A 16,867-nucleotide genomic window follows, 5' to 3' on the forward strand; every position below is an offset into this window, starting at 1 on the left:
TGTTTAGATCACAATATCTGAGGGACACCCAAATATCACTTAAAGTGATGCGTTTATGGTTAAACTTGGTGCGAGGAATGTGCTAGGATTAGAATTCCTACAACCTCATGATATCTGCAATACGGTCAAACTCATCCTTGTTTATAGGGACCATGATGAGACCAGATGATGAAGCATGCCACTGAGAGTGGATAAGACTACCCAAAAAGCCACACAAAAAAAACAACTAAATGAGTGTTTCTCACTGGGGTTCATTTTCACAGAGATGAAAAATAAAAGGTTAGGACACCCACACACAGTATATAGGTATTTAGGGACACAGTATGTATCCGGTATCCCCAATAAAATCTCTCCACCTTTCCAGATGTTTTTTTTTATTGGGGATGAATCAGTGGGCGAGTGGATAGATGTGTATCTGCAGGTACTGTAGAATGTCAATAGATGTCTGTAAATCTTTCAGCCTCAAAAGATTTCATCTGCCAAGTAAAACCCCAGAGATAGATGAAGCGTACCCAGAGATAGATGAAGCGTACTGTGCTTCTCAGAAGTAACACTACCCTGAAACTGTAGAAAGCGTGTGGAGACTTCATTAGGCTGAAGGAAAAACTTTGTTTTGGGAATGCTCTTTCCTTAGCAGGAGCCACAGAATTCAGAGGATGCGTATATGGGATGTGTAGCATCCTGAAAACCAATGACACACATCCAGGCCACTTTTTTGTTTTTAAAACTTTTATTTCATTGTTTTGCAAAAAAACTGAAACATTACAGACAGAGGATTCTAGTCAGATATCACAATTATGCCTAGATTATCATTACTTGGGCATTCAGTCTATAAAAAAGTGTGTGGTTAACCGCCCAAACCCTCCACTCTCCCATCTGTACTCCACTCTTCCAGTGTGGCAGCAGTACTAACGTAACCACCCAGACAGGTATCCAGAACTTTACAGACATAATAGGCTGAAAAATACCCCTACCACTCTAAATCATTTGGAAACAAGTGTTGCTGGACACCTCCTTCACCAGCACAAGTCACCTTACAATGCACTTCTGTCAATTTTTCCCCTAGATGAGCCTCCCACAGCGGTCTTGTCTTCATGAGAGTCATTTGAATCTTTTTCAGCTATACATGAGGGTTATCAACCCACAACACAAAACCATCTCCAATAGCAGGTCCATTGCAGCCCTAGTAGCAGGAGCCCGAGGGAACTCACTATATTTCTCTGGCTTTTCTAGCCAATTAAGCATATTGAAAGAATTCACCAGACTTTAGTTCTTGTGTGTCCGTGGAGATAAATCGATCACCCAGGTATAGATCTTCAGGTGTGTGACAGTCACCGCTCCCCTTCGCTCCATTGTGCTACCATCAAATCTTTGCCAATATTACTAAAGGGTTGTATCCAATTCATGTCAACTGGTCTAGAGGGGCGTAGGGGGGATTGTTCACATATCCTATTCACCACCACCTCCCATGCAAGTTCCATATGGTGTACTATGCGCAGACTTCTTTTTTGATATGTTGCCTCCCTTCATAAGTGACACAGGCAATGCCACCCAGCATTCAATTGCGACTTCTCCCAATTTCTGTACTCATCACACTGTAGCACCACGTGTGGTAATTCTGCAGCTAAGTAGTAAAGTTCCAGGTCAGAAAGACCCAGTCCTCAGAGTTGCCTATCCAGTTTCAGGATCTCTAGCTTAACACTGCTTCGCTTGCCAGCCCATACTAACGAAATCAACAGACTATCAAGCTCTTTAAAAACAGTGGCTGGGGGACCACATATGGACTTTTGTAGTACAAAAGGCGACAATGGAGGAATATCATCTTTGCCATTGCCACCAGCGTCCTTCCAGCACAAGCCCCATGTTACATTGGTATGGGTTTTCCATCATATGTGCTATGGTCACACTTAGATATTTAAACCTATCAGTCTCCCACTTGAGACCCACCATCAGGCAGTTTGATAATTTGTTTTCCCTTGCCAGCCACCTGGCTGTAAGACTACCATCTTGTCTGTGTTAATTCGTAAACCGGATACCTGACCAAACACCTGAAGTGTATATAGCAGTACAGGTAACAAAATGTGTGGTTGCGTAAGATAAACCAGTGTGTCATCAGCACATAATGACACCACATGTCACGTCTCCCAACCAGATGTCCCACTTCCACAATGTTCCCCTAAGCCTTATTCAGAGAGGCTCAATATAGAGGGCAAACATCAATGGCGGAAGGGGGGCCCTCTCCAGAGCCAAATGTTAGATACCTCATCTCCACATTGGACTCCTGCCATCGGATTACCCAGAGTTCGGTCCAAAGCCCATTTTGTGTAGAACATGATTTATAAAGCTCAGTCAAGAGTGTTGAACACTTTTTCTATATCAAGACCTACTAAGGCATCATTCATATCTTTCCGCTCCAACTCATGCAGCACATGATTCATTAGTCTCAGAATCAACTTTGTGTTCCTCCCAGGAAGAACGCCACACTTGTCTTTATATACTATAACCAGCAACAGTCTCTAAGCCAATAAATGTGCCAAAATTGTGGCATCCGTACCAATCATAGACACAGGCCTATAAGACCCAACCTATTATGGGTCTTTCTCCGGTTTCTTTACCATTACTATGATTACCTCGTTCAAGGTTGTGATTACACTGCACTCTGCTTTGCTTCAGGAAACTTTCCCCACTTTATCTGTCAGTATTCCAGAAAAGGCTTTGTAAAATTCTGAGGGCATACCACCCAATACCTCGGTTTTTCGCCCCAACATTGACTATATAGCTTCTAATAACTCTTCCTTTTTAAGATCCACCTCATGCATATTGCGTTGCTCTATGGTTATGTGCAAGATTGACAAGTCACACAGTACCACCATCATAAAGAAATCCTACTGTAGCAGACGTTTTTTTTACATAGTTGGGCCAACTGCTCCAGCATGGCATTGTTTATAACCCCAGTTCTCAAGATGCAACACCCTCCACACATCCACTCTTCCCATCATCACCTACTAACCCCCGCATCATGGTTGCCTTTGTGCAAAACAACGGCAGGCATTCGCACCTTTCTCCATTTAGGATACAGCTAAAATCTCCACAAAAAAAAAAAGGGAATTCCCCCCAAAAATGGCTGTAATGCATATTCAGTGCCTATCCATTCAGGAAGCACACCTTTCATATCAAGCAAACTATACAACCGTGCATATCTGCCATTTAGATTTACGTTCTGAATGCTGGAAGAAAGTGCAGAAGATGCAGAAAACAGTAGTTTTTAGTGAATTACTTCTATGGAAAGGGAGAAGGAACCAGTAGCTTTGTTGTCACTTACTTTGGAGTAATTTAGTGCTTTTTGATGACCACCTGTGCCATTAGGTAGTTGATCTCTATGGTCAGATGAATCCTGGGGGAGGGGGTCAATATGATACTTAAGTTCTTTCTTTTCCATCACCTAGGCCCCCTGCCGCCTCCGATGTCTCAAAGAAGTAGAAGCATGAGTTGTGGATTACCTTGAGTTTAGCTGGAAAGAACAGCATATATTGGAGTTCATCTTCTGTAGTTTTTGATTCATTGAATCAAAAGATTTCCATTGTTTTTGGACTTATCTTAAATAGTCAGGAAAGATCATCATCTGGGTGATATATCAGCTTTTCCACTTTACTCGAATCGCCTAGGATCGTGTCTCTGTCCCTAAAGTTTCGAATTTATGCAATCATCTGGTGTGTGTGTGTGTGTGGGGGGGGATTTTATTCAGACTTCCACCATTTTTCTCAGGATCGGTCAGTCCTGTCCCCTCTGAAAGTCTAACAATTCGAAGATTATTGCATCTATATCTATTTGACATCTGCTATTTATTTAAGGATTCAGAGCATTGACAGAATCCTTGACACTAGTTTTAAGAGTTGCCATTTCATCTTCTAGTGCAGAGATGTGTCCTACCGCCTATGACACCCTGTTGGCAAAATTTTTGAGCTCCTGCTTAAGGAGACTCACTCCCCCAAACGTGCTTTCTAGGGCAGAATGGGATGCCTGGATTGCCTCGAGAATGGCTGCAATATACAGAGATTCAGTCTGCCGCTGGCCTGAAGCACCCCTCTAGGTGTGTCCCGCAGCAGCTGCATGAGGAGCTGTGAATGTATCCATCTTTGCCAGTGAAAGCGTAGACAAGCCCATGTCCTTCCCCATGTTCCTAATCTCAGTCCAGGTTTAAGATGATGACCCTACTGCACCTGTTAAACATTCTGCAAAACACCCCCTGACCCGTCCCACCGACGGTCTTCAAAAAGATCACCCAAGATACACAGGAATTGCTATGGCAGGCAGGTACACTTAGACTAGCACTTCATAAGCTGCAAAGAGGGGTGTATGATGGAGGATTGCCTGTCCCTGACGTTCGGCTCTATTACTGGGCATCGCAGCCGTTATTGGCAAATGATTGAGTTTACAGGATAGAGACGAGCCAAAGTACAAGGTAGATTGGGACGCCATGCCAGCAGGTAACTGTAAACCACTGTTTTACACGCGGTAGCAATCTCCAAATGGCCTGCTCATACCGCGGTAGTGGTGGCATGTTGGAGGGAGGCAAATGGGGCACTAGGGTGGCAGAACAAACTGATCAGCAGGACACCCCTTTAGTCGGATGATGGGTTGAAGGAGGTGTTCTCACTACAAGGCTTTACAGGTTGGAAGAATATAGGAATCAAACGTTTGGGAGACATGTGGAGGGGTGGGGCGCCACTTCCGTTTGAAGACCTGCAGCAGGAGTTTGACCTGGCTGAGACCCAGAGATTTCACTACCTGAAACTCACACATGCCCTACTGACACATCTGCATTGAGGTACGTCCATTCCCCCCTAAAAGATAAGACTACTCATTGACCCCATTCCCGAAAAAGCAACTTCAACAATATACTGTAAGCTTATGAATAACTTGCCTGATCCGCTGATAGCCCTGAGGGACGCTGAGGATGAGGAGTGGCTAGAAGCACTCCAGGGCCCACGGGAAATAGCGAACGTGTACGATTCCGACTGGTCCTGCTCAGGATATTGCATCGCTCCTATTACCCCTCTACATTTTTACATAAGACTGGATGGGCACCGTCACCACAGTGAATCAGGGGCTGCCACCGGGAGGGCACTTCCCTCCACATTCTTTGGGAATGCCTTAGGATTGCGCAGTTTTGGAGCCGTGTTACAGCAATAATGGTCAGAGTAGCAGGAACTGACATTCCACTAGAAGCAAAGTGGCTTCTGCTTATAATTTAGGAGAGACTAACTGGCCAAGATATGTACACATATGGCCTACACTGGCAGTGGGGATAGCGAAGCGAAATATAGCCAAGGGCTGGGGGGCCCACATGCCCCTTCAGTGACGGAGTGGGTGTCAGAGGGCGGAGGAAACGGTGTACAAAAGCAGAGGGTATACCAAGAATTGGGAGAAGGTGTGGGCACCATGGCGTGCTTATAGGGGGTTATTAGAGAGCCAGAGGGGGCTCCGCAGAGCACAGAGCGGTGACTGCTTAATTGCAATCCTTCCCCGAATACTAGACATTGTTGGTAGTGGGGCCAAGTGCCCATTGGTTTAAGATGTTCTCCCCCCCCCCATACCCCTGTTCGCCTAAATTACGATGTCTGAATGTAAACGTAACTCAAAATGTGCATGCTTTTACAAACATGATTGTCCTACAAACATGATTGTCCTGTCTAATGAACTTGTTCAATAAAAAGTTTTTAAAAAATCAATACAAAAATCTCAGTCCAGGTGAATTAATAAGAGGAGAAGGAGAGCAAGACAGGCCTCCACCAACCGTTTGGTATCTCCCGCTTGGGAATGTATTCTAGTGTTTACAGGCCTTCCTTATTTATTAACCCCTTGCATCCTGATGACGGCCCCCATCCGTCATGCACTACAGCGCTAGTGTGCTGATGACGGCTGGGGGCCGTCATGAACCCGCCCACTCGCGATTTTGCCACACAGGCGCAGAATCGCGGCAACATGCAAGGGGTTAATAGACATCCTCCTATTGAGTCAATGCAAGCAACCCCACCATGGTCCTTAAGCCTATACAAGGAAGACCCAGCCAGTACATGGATTCCCTAGGGGCGCTTTACCACAGAAGATCCCACCCTGGACCAAAAGACTCCATCCTCCAACGGGGCGGAGTGCCTACCTTAACAACATAGGCTTAGAAGTCAGACTAACACTATATGTAGACAACAGCCCGGCCCACTTGCTACGGTGGACCAGAAATCCGACAAGGGCACCATGAGTAGTCAGTGCAGAACTCCAGATCCTCACTGTTTTAGGACATCCATAGTTTGGCGGGGGGGGGTTCTCCAGCATATGTAGTCAGTCACAGGTAGCCAGCACACAGGAACTCTCCTCTCTTCTCCAGGCAGCATATCGTTACCGTGCCGATGAAGGGTGTCAGATATTTTCAAGCTTTCTACAAGATTCCCCATGAGAAGCGGACAACAGCAGGGTCCCCAAGCCACCCTTCGTGGTCTCTGTTAGGGTTGTGGTCCAATTCCGAACGCCTCTGGATCGCCAGCTACCTAGTTACCAGTCCAAGGACTCCCCATGTTTCAACGAGACCTGAGCTGTGCTTTTGAGTCCTCTCCTTCCACATGCAGGGATAAACAAGCATTTACAATGCAAGGTTTCGCCTTTGGAAAAGTTAAAGCTATTGGCATTGTAAATGACAACATTTTTATTTATGTGTTGGCTTTGAAAACCTAAATAAATGGCATTGTCATTTACAAAGCCAATAGCCTAATCTCTCGCAAATGCGACACCTATTGCATTTGCACCCACACACACACACAAAACCGGGTCACAAGCAGGCAACAGAGGCACACACAAAACCGGGTCACAAGCAGGCAACAGAGGCACACACAAAACCGGGTCACAAGCAGGCAACAGAGGCACACACAAAACCGGGTCGCAATCAGGCAACAGAGGCACACACAAAACCGGGTCGCAATCAGGCAACAGAGGCACACACAAAACCGGGTCGCAATCAGGCAACAGAGGCACACACAAAACCGAGGGGGCAGGGAAGCAGCTCTACTTGATAAGAATAAATCAGAGATCTGGCAACGATGGGCGTGATCATGGAGGGAAGGCCCAATCCACAAACAGGAGAGTAAGAAGCACTGCAACCAAATTTGCAAAGTAAGGAAAACATCAGAACCCATAAAATAAATGACAGGCTGACATTTTTTATGTAACCGCAGTCTAAATGCAGAAGTGTTTAAGTAAAATGTTTAATTAGTTAATACACAGGCCACATTATACATCTCTTATACACACAAGACATATGCCCTCCCAACTATTTTGCCTGTGGCTACCTTTTCAGCCTTGGTGGGATTCGAAAACTGGCCTGTGAGGTCTGGTGTCCCCCCGAAGTACAAGACTTCACTTCAAGCTATGGCTCCGGCTCAAGCTACCATTCTGATGCTCCTTTACATCTGGGCATCCCTCGGACCGGAACCCCGCCAGCCGCAACTACAGCTCTGGTGCTTCCTAACCTACACCTGCAGCCGCCAGTGCAACTGGGAGCGGCGGCCTCTGCGAGACTCCCGGTAACCCGCCTCTGCGCACCGGTGCGGCGACTGATCTCGGCGCTGCTGTCCGGGATCCGGGCGCAGCGTGTGATCTCGGCGCATTTTTTTTTGTTCGTGGTTGCAACGCAAACTGCAACACAGGGCTCGGAGAAACTAGGACCGGCCTGGCCTGTAAGGCAACATGCAACCACTGACTGCTTCTACCACACGGTACAAGAAACACAAAAGGCCGCTAAAAGATAAGAAACATGCGTGCGCGGCGTTGCCGCTGTTCGGTTAATCTACAAATTCACGGACACAGTAAGGTAGCCGCCAGTGCAACTGCGCCAAACCGGGCGCTCTGACTTACAACTTTCTGTTGCCCGCAGCTTAGCAGCGGGTGTTTATTTGCCTGTCCTCTTGTGTTAACGCAGGAAAGCGCCTTACCACCAGAAAGCGGGGTGACCCTGCGCTCTAGGTCTAACGTTAATAGAAGCATTAAGCAGAGTACAGATAGCACTTACCATGGTCAAGTGTAGCGACCTCCCAGCATAGTAAGAGCCCCGAATCTACAAGAGATCTGGGCATGATTCGACCTCCTCCAGCAAGGCCAGGGGCTGCGGGCAATAAGGAGAAAGTGGTGTTGAAGGCATCTGCTCCAAGGTTCTCGCTACGTTGCTGTGGTCTTCGAGCCGAGGTGAGGAGTGGGGAACCTTCCGGTGCGATCATTAGCCCTGTCAGTCAGCTGGTTTTCGTGTTTGAACGTCCTGGTCGTAACAGATGCGGTGACTTTCGCCTAAGAATCATTGCGATCTGCTGGGGTCGTCTGGAAGAGTGGTCACCGTGGTGATCTCTGTGGTGACCGAGCGCCACAAGCAACAGTGGTTGAGGTGATCCGTTGTGCGGCAGGGGCTGTGGAAGCGAGGTTGCCTGTCTGCGTGGAGTGGTGCGGCGTATCTCCCCTTGGTGCGGTGCGGAGTGGGCTCCTCAAGGAACGCGGTTCCTGTCACAAAGTGCGCCTGAGCCTCAGAGCAGTGTTCGAGCTCGGCATCTGCGCTGTCGTTTCCTCACAGAGCCTGGATCGCGGAGCCGTGGAGACAGTATCGCACCTGCGCAGTCGGTTGTTTAAGCAGCGCTGGTGCCAGGGGAGTAGTGAAGTGTGCTCCGCACTGGTGAAATTGTTTTCTTCACAGCGCCTGAGCCGGGGAGCGGTGGTAGTAACACTGCATCTGCGCCGTAAAATTATCCTCACTGAGGGGTCTGCCGGTGATGGAAAGATTAAGCGGCGCCTTCTCCTGAGCAGAGGAGAGAGCAGTGAGGGCTTGTACCCTTCAGAGTCTCTCTCTTGCCTGTTTTCGCTGATGGGCACAGCTGACTCGAGTTGCACGAACGGGAGGGGGGCGGGAGAGGACACGGACGGCGGGAGAGGACACGGACGGCGGGAGGGGTGCGGGAGAGAACACGGACGGCGGGAGGGGTACGGGAGAGGACACGGACGGCGGGAGGGGTGCGGGAGAGAACACGGACGGCGGGAGGGGGGCGGGAGAGGACACGGACGGCGGGAAAGGGGAGGGAACGGGAAAAAACGTAACTCCGCCCAGGGAAAAAATCTCGGGAACGCCCCCGAATCTGGTCCGGCCTTGACGGACAGATCCGGCACCCAATGGCTAGCCTCCATTTATGGAGCTAGCCAATGAGAGCCGGGGCACGTTCCCGAAGTCCTTATTGTCAACAAAGGATTTCACCTGCGCCGAAAAGCTGCGCAGAGCGCAGCCTTCGGCAGGCGAAACCCAAAAACTTTGGGACCCTTCCTGCCCAGTACTACAATGTTGTTAAAGCGCGTTTTTAACTAATAATTTACTTTGGGTAGGGCGCTTTCACAGTGGTCGATGCGTCCCTGAGCAGACGGTGGCCCCACCGGGCCTGGCTGCCATTGACCCCGCAGCAGTCAGCGGCAGATACCGGGGCTTCTCTGAACATGAGCCGCTTCTGAGAAGGCTATCTCTGAGGCCGAGCACCTCCGGCGGCCGCACACTGCACCCCGGCCCGTCTTCGAATAGAGACGCGGTCTGTATCGTAATAACAAAGAGCGGTCGCTATCCCTATGTTAGCACCCGAAGAGCGGCCGCAGTTTTTAGAGTAACACACAGAGACGGCCGCAGTCAAAGCGTCTATACCCTGAGGTGGGCGCCGTCCATGCGTCTATACCCTGAGGTGGGCGCAGTCCATGCGTCTATACCCTGAGGTAGGCGCCGTCCATGCGTCTATACCCTGAGGTGGGCGCAGTCCATGCGTCTATACCCTGAGGTGGGCGCCTCCCATGCGTCTATACCCGGAGGTGGGCGCCTCCCATGCGTCAATACCCTGAGGTGGGCGCCTCCCATGCGTCTATACCCTGAGGTGGGCGCCGTCCATGCGTCTATACCCTGAGGTGGGCGCCATCCATGCGTCTATACCCTGAGGTGGGCGCCGTCCATGCGTCTATACCCTGAGGTGGGCGCCTCCCATGCGTCAATACCCTGAGGTGGGCGCCGTCCATACGTCTATACCCTGAGGTGGGCGCCGTCCATGCGTCTATACCCTGAGGTGGGCGCCTCCCATGCGTCAATACCCTGAGGTGGGCGCCTCCCATGCGTCTATACCCTGAGGTGGGCGCCGTCCATGCGTCTATACCCTGAGGTGGGCGCCATCCATGCGTCTATACCCTGAGGTGGGCGCCGCCCATGCGTCTATACCCTGAGGTGGGCGCCTCCCATGCGTCAATACCCTGAGGTGGGCGCCTTCCATGCGTCTATACCCTGAGGTGGGCGCCGTCCATGCGTCTATACCCTGAGGTGGGCGCCTCCCATGCGTCTATACCCTGAGGTGGGCACCTCCCATGCGTCAATACCCTGAGGTGGGCGCCGTCCATGCGTCTATACCCTGAGGTGGGCGCCGTCCATGCGTCTATACCCTGAGGTGGGCGCCGTCCATGCATCTATACCCTGAGGTGGGCGCCTCCCATGCGCCAATACCCTGAGGTGGGCGCCTCCCATGCGTCTATACCCTGAGGTGGGCGCCGTCCATGCGTCTATACCCTGAGGTGGGCGCCTCCCATGCGTCAATACCCTGAGGTGGGCGCCGTCCATACGTCTATACCCTGAGGTGGGCGCCGTCCATGCGTCTATACCCTGAGGTGGGCGCCTCCCATGCGTCAATACCCTGAGGTGGGCGCCTCCCATGCGTCTATACCCTGAGGTGGGCGCCGTCCATGCGTCTATACCCTGAGGTGGGCGCCATCCATGCGTCTATACCCTGAGGTGGGCGCCGCCCATGCGTCTATACCCTGAGGTGGGCGCCTCCCATGCGTCAATACCCTGAGGTGGGCGCCTTCCATGCGTCTATACCCTGAGGTGGGCGCCGTCCATGCGTCTATACCCTGAGGTGGGCGCCGTCCATGCGTCTATACCCTGAGGTGGGCGCCTCCCATGCGTCTATACCCTGAGGTGGGCGCCTCCCATGCGTCAATACCCTGAGGTGGGCGCCGTCCATGCGTCAATACCCTGAGGTGGGCGCCGTCTATGCGTCTATACCCTGAGGTGGGCGCCGTCCATGCATCTATACCCTGAGGTGGGCGCCTCCCATGCGCCAATACCCTGAGGTGGGCGCCTCCCATGCGTCTATACCCTGAGGTGGGCGCCGTCCATGCGTCTATACCCTGAGGTGGGCGCCTCCCATGCGCCAATACCCTGAGGTGGGCGCCTCCCATGCGTCTATACCCTGAGGTGGGCGCCGTCCATGCGTCTATACCCTGAGGTGGGCGCCTCCCATGCGTCAATACCCTGAGGTGGGCGCCGTCCATGAGTAAACACCCTGAAGAGGGTCGCGGTTCATCCGTTAACAGGTAGAGAGGACTGCGGCCCGGATATTAACACCCGAGAGTAGAAAATTGCACATGATTTCCGTGTGAAAAAAGGAACGAGGGAACAAGCGGCACACGGGAATCATTTTATCCAATCAAACCAATTCTCATGGTTTACGAACTTAATACAATTCTTTATGAAATAAAAGCAGATTTAAGAATAAGTCGAAATTTAAAACCAAAGCACTTTTAAGAATAAGGAATTATATTGTAACTAACTAAAATGACAAACCCCGGGAGCATCGACGCTTATTCATAATCATTACATACACTGGAGTTATAATGCTTCCATAATAAGTGCACTGACAAGTTCATAGAAACAACTGCAATACAACATTCATACGAAACAAATTTGGTAAAACATTCTTTTTGAATCCTCTCAGACCATGGAGACGGAAATAAAACAATTGAGTAGGCCGTTAAAAAGTACGACTTTCATTAATATTTTGAAAAGTGTAAAAAACAGAGCAATTCCTCCGGGTCTAACATTTGATTCTAGAATGGCGGCTGGAAGGGCGGCCGCGTCATATAGAAGGCGCAGGGGCGCGGAGTTTCGGACATACAAACTCTCGCGAGACACGAGTAAATCCTTGTTTTAATGTTAGTGACTAAAGCGTTATTGTCGAAATCCTGCTACAAAGTGTGTTAGTTTGTCCACTGAGCAGAGTCCCATGCCTCCTTACTAGAACAATATCAAGGTCTTAAAATGCGATTTAAAAACGACTTCTCTTTTCAATAGAACATTTAGCATATGCACATCAAACGAGGAAGAACCTCTTTAGAATAATTAAAAGGCCCCCGTCTGTCTGAGGTTTCCCTTTTTATATTTCAAATTTCACAGCAGTCTTTTTCTTCATCATCTTCAATTTTTTTATTATTGGTATTGTTATCGCTATTCTAATTTTATGACTGGCATTACTATTACGAATATTACTATTAATATTATTATTTTTATTATTATCATCATTATTATTTCTGTTGTTACTAATATTTTTTATTATTACTGCATTACAATGTTATTTTCGTTTTGCTGTTGTGTTTTTTAAGTAGCATTAACCAATTTCGAAGAATTTGATCCGCATTAGAAACATTGACCGGAAGGCGCCAATAAGCTTCACGTCTTCCCATTTACACCTGTTCTGTACTGACTTTATTAATGCATGTTCCATTGTTTAAACGAAGTAAACCCATTACATGACTAAGAATCATACAATACATTTTCGCTTAAGATAAAACGATGGATACTACAGTCAGAGTGGAGTTTCAATTATTTAAAAAACAATGACAACTATATTATTTCATAAATGTGAAAAGAGTGAAGACCTGCCCTGCATAAGACAAAACAGTATCCAAGGCTTTTCCGAGAAAGAGGTATAGTGCAATATGCCATGTGCAAACTAATAGGACTTCCTAACACATCATCCTCCGCGTGACAGGCCCTCGGGCTCGCATGGCCCGCTCACGGCTCAGCCTTGATTCTGCTCCGAGCAGAGACGAGTCCTCGTCTGACACCTGCAAACAGGGCTCCAGCGCGAGCTCTTATGCTAAGGATGTGCATTATTCACCTCTCGCAGCACTCAGCGAGCTGCCTCCTGCGGCGTGAGTTTTACTATCGAAGCATTAATGCTCGTCTTTTCGACCTCGGAAGATGACAGGATGAGTCAGCCCCGCCGGCATCGGAACCCGTGACGTCACATTTCTAAGCTAATTCCAGTAGTAAACACTGTCAGGCAGTCCTAGAGAGGCACCGCGTCGTCCCACTGTCACCTGTGCTCGAATAGCGCCGATGCCTGCTTCAAACACGTGTTGTGTCTCTCTGGGCAACATTTGTCACTGAGGGGGTGAGGGCTGGGGTGTTGGAGACGGGCTACCAGCAGAGAAGAAAGCCTTTGTGTTCTGGCATCAATATTTGTGTGTGTCCTTACTTCTAGCGGTAGTACGGCGTCGAGGCGCTTGCTTGTGCTCTCAGCTGTTGTACACAACGTGTCCTTTACCGGTAGATTGATTGATGGTATATGGAACGCGCGTTGCTCTTTTTTTTGCCAGTACCTACTATCTAACGTCCTGCCCAGAAACATTGTACTGTCAGTGCGCAGGGGATGTCTCCAGCTCGCCAGCAATTACAAGCAGCAGAGGAGGTTTACAAACACAAAGAGAGGCACACGTACACACACCTCTGGGCACCGCACAAGGACTCACACACATTTCCAAGTGGCCCGCACAGCAGAGGTGAAACATGCAAGACCCGCAATGCAACACGGCAGTGATCTTAACGAACAAAAAGAGTAACCGAATGCTGTATATAATCAGAGAGAAAGAGAAGTGACATTAAAATATCTGAAAACGTAAAAGAATCACACTGTAGGATTCAGGATAGACCCCAGCAGATGTCTAAGGCATTGAATGCAGTTCTTCCCAGGCATATTACGGAGCCCGAACACCTCCAGCCCGCACCCCCCTTCGCGCAGGACCGATCCCCTCCGGCTTCAACCGGTAAGGACTCCACAGATTTCCAGTTTCACAGCATTATTCACCTACACAAATCCCTAAGCAAATGGGAATGTGGGGATGTGGCGAGACAGCGCCCCCTTTCTTGTGCTTAAACCACTGGAGAGTTCCCTACTAGAGAACTGTTCCCTTTAGAAACTCCCGTCTTCAGATCCCCCATCCCCCAACTATACATTGAACAGATTGGTTATCACCCGTTAGCGCGATGCCTATTGGTCTTAAAGCCTATACATTAACTAGCCAGTTCATTTCCAGAGAAGTTGTTAAATAGGCGCACTTCGGGACAATGAAAGCCCACTTAGGCCGCACTTCCGGCCCCTTTTAATTAACTCTCCAGTTCAAAAATCGCCCCCCTCTTTCTGTCCTGCTCCAGAGAATGGCTCCCAATTGGTTACATCGGTGGTTCTTAACCTCCTGTCTTCCGTGGACCCTCACTGAATCATTTGTGGCAGCTAAGGGCCTCACGGAGTCATTATTCGAAGCTGTGGGCACCCAGGCAAAGCAGTTTCTATGCTTTGGACCTAAAAGTAATACACAAAAGTATACAAAAATACATAAACAAGTATACAGCAAAAAACGCTCAAATATTATAATATTTTGTACACTTCACAATCAAATATAGAAAAGTTTTCACATTTCAATGTTGTTTCCTTATTGGATCGCGGAGCCGTGGAGACAGTATCGCACCTGCGCAGTCGGTTGTTTAAGCAGCGCTGGTGCCAGGGGAGTAGTGAAGTGTGCTCCGCACTGGTGAAATTGTTTTCTTCACAGCGCCTGAGCCGGGGAGCGGTGGTAGTAACACTGCATCTGCGCAGTAAAATTTTCCTCACTGAGGGGTCTGCCGGTGATGGAAAGATTAAGCGGCGCCTTCTCCTGAGCAGAGGGGAGAGCAGTGAGGGCTTGTACCCTTCAGAGTCTCTCTCTTGCCTGTTTTCGCTGATGGGCACAGCTGACTCGAGTTGCACGAACGGGAGGGGGGGCGGGAGAGGACACGGACGGCGGGAGGGGGGCGGGAGAGAACACGGACGGCGGGAGGGGTGCGGGAGAGAACACGGACGGCGGGAGGGGGGCGGGAGAGGACACGGACGGCGGGAGGGGTGCGGGAGAGAACACGGACGGCGGGAGGGGTGCGGGAGAGAACACGGACGGCGGGAGGGGGGCGGGAGAGGACACGGACGGCGGGAGGGGTGCGGGAGAGAACACGGACGGCGGGAGGGGTGCGGGAGAGAACACGGACGGCGGGAGGGGGGCGGGAGAGGACACGGACGGCGGGAGGGGTGCGGGAGAGGACACAGACGGCGGGAGGGGTGCGGGAGAGAACACGGACGGCGGGAGGGGTGCGGGAGAGAACACGGACGGCGGGAGGGGGGCGGGAGAGGACACGGACGGCGGGAAAGGGGAGGGAACGGGAAAAAACGTAACTCCGCCCAGGGAAAAAATCTCGGGAACGCCCCCGAATCTGGTCCGGCCTTGACGGACAGATCCGGCACCCAATGGCTAGCCTCCATTTATGGAGCTAGCCAATGAGAGCCGGGGGACGTTCCCGAAGTCCTTATTGTCAACAAAGGATTTCACCTGCGCCGAATAGCTGCGCAGAGCGCAGCCTTCGGCAGGCGAAACCCAAAAAGGAGGCAGGGGAATAGGGACGCAGGTCCACTTTCAGCGGCCCCCACATCTCCTTACCCTGGGAAGGCCTAACCGTGTGAATCGCCAGGGAGGCCTTGCACCTCCATCTGGGTATCTATACGCCTACCCAGAGTCCAGCAGCTCCCTGGAAGGCATGTCACACCACCAGCCTAGTAACAGCAAAGACTCAGGGCGGCCCGCTCAGCGCAGGGACTCTAAGTATGGACCACCCTCTTCAGGCTTCTGTGTCATCCCGGGGACAACTTTGCTCCATCTGCTGAAACCGCCAAATCTCGACCAGTGTACTCGGTTTGAGGTTCACTGTCATTTGGGCGGGCTTACTGGGAATCCATCCGAGCAGCCAGTTTTTTGTCTGGGCCATGCGTCTCAGTCCTCGTCAATACCATAAGCATCTTCTTAGCCTCCACACTGTTTGCTGACATTGTATTTGGAATCTCGAAGGGATCTTATTTAGAGTCTGAGGTGCGCTTCTGGTGAAATGATTGAATAGGATAGCAGAGGAAGTCCAGAAACATTATCAAAACATGTCTGCCATCTTGACCCCTCAAGCCACACATTGTAAAGTGCTTTTGGAATATATTTGTTATTTTAAAAACGTATTGATAAGAGGAAAAAAAAAATAACCAGCTTTAGGTGATTTTTCTACTTTTTATACCGGCCAGGACGAAAATAAAATACCAGTCATGCCAGCATAATAATGGCCTGGTGGTAACCTACTTCTTACTTTCGAACTATAAAAAAAAATACACTTCCAAATACCAGATTTTAAGGCCGGTTAATTATACATTAAGAAAATATTTTTTCCACATAAATAAAAACCCTTTTCTGAAATGGAGTGTAATTCCCACAATGAGTTCTTACCTATGAATATAATTGAGGGCTGAAGTTCTCTGGCGACTGCAAACAGTGCTCGCACCAGTTTCTCCCCTTCTCCAACCTAAGGTGAAATATGGTAAGGATTAGTTAAAATAGTCCAAATAGAACTTGTCGGTGCTCAATACCAAATGCATTCACTAACAATTTAAGTATAAGACCAGGGAACTCAACGTTCAAGTCAAATATCAACTAAATCATTTGCCACATACAATCTTCCTTGCTGCAATTCACCTATCCATCACTACAATTAACTGCAAGGAGTGACCAACAGAGACAGACAAGTTGATCTTTAAAGAAAGTGCAATCATAAATATAGCATATGATGGTCAAATCTCCCTTCCCCCTCCCATGTATGAAAATAGCGCCAATGGAAAAAAATAGCCATCATACACAGGTTAAC

General features: G+C 49.5%; 1 protein-coding gene across 4 annotated transcripts in view; it reads right to left on the reverse strand.

Moving 5' to 3' along the window:
• SPAST (spastin) overlaps positions 1–16,867 on the reverse strand; it is a 589,145-nt gene that overhangs the window by 219,831 nt on the left and 352,447 nt on the right. For all 4 annotated transcript variants that reach the window (XM_078649093.1, XM_078649092.1, XM_078649091.1 and 1 more), the window contains one exon: positions 16,453–16,528. In XM_078649093.1, coding sequence (XP_078505219.1) covers positions 16,453–16,528 — 76 coding nt within the window. The remainder of the gene's footprint in view (positions 1–16,452; positions 16,529–16,867) is intronic.

This window comes from Lissotriton helveticus, chromosome 6 (assembly GCF_964261635.1).
Source record: "Lissotriton helveticus chromosome 6, aLisHel1.1, whole genome shotgun sequence".
Classification (NCBI taxonomy): domain Eukaryota; kingdom Metazoa; phylum Chordata; class Amphibia; order Caudata; family Salamandridae; genus Lissotriton; species Lissotriton helveticus.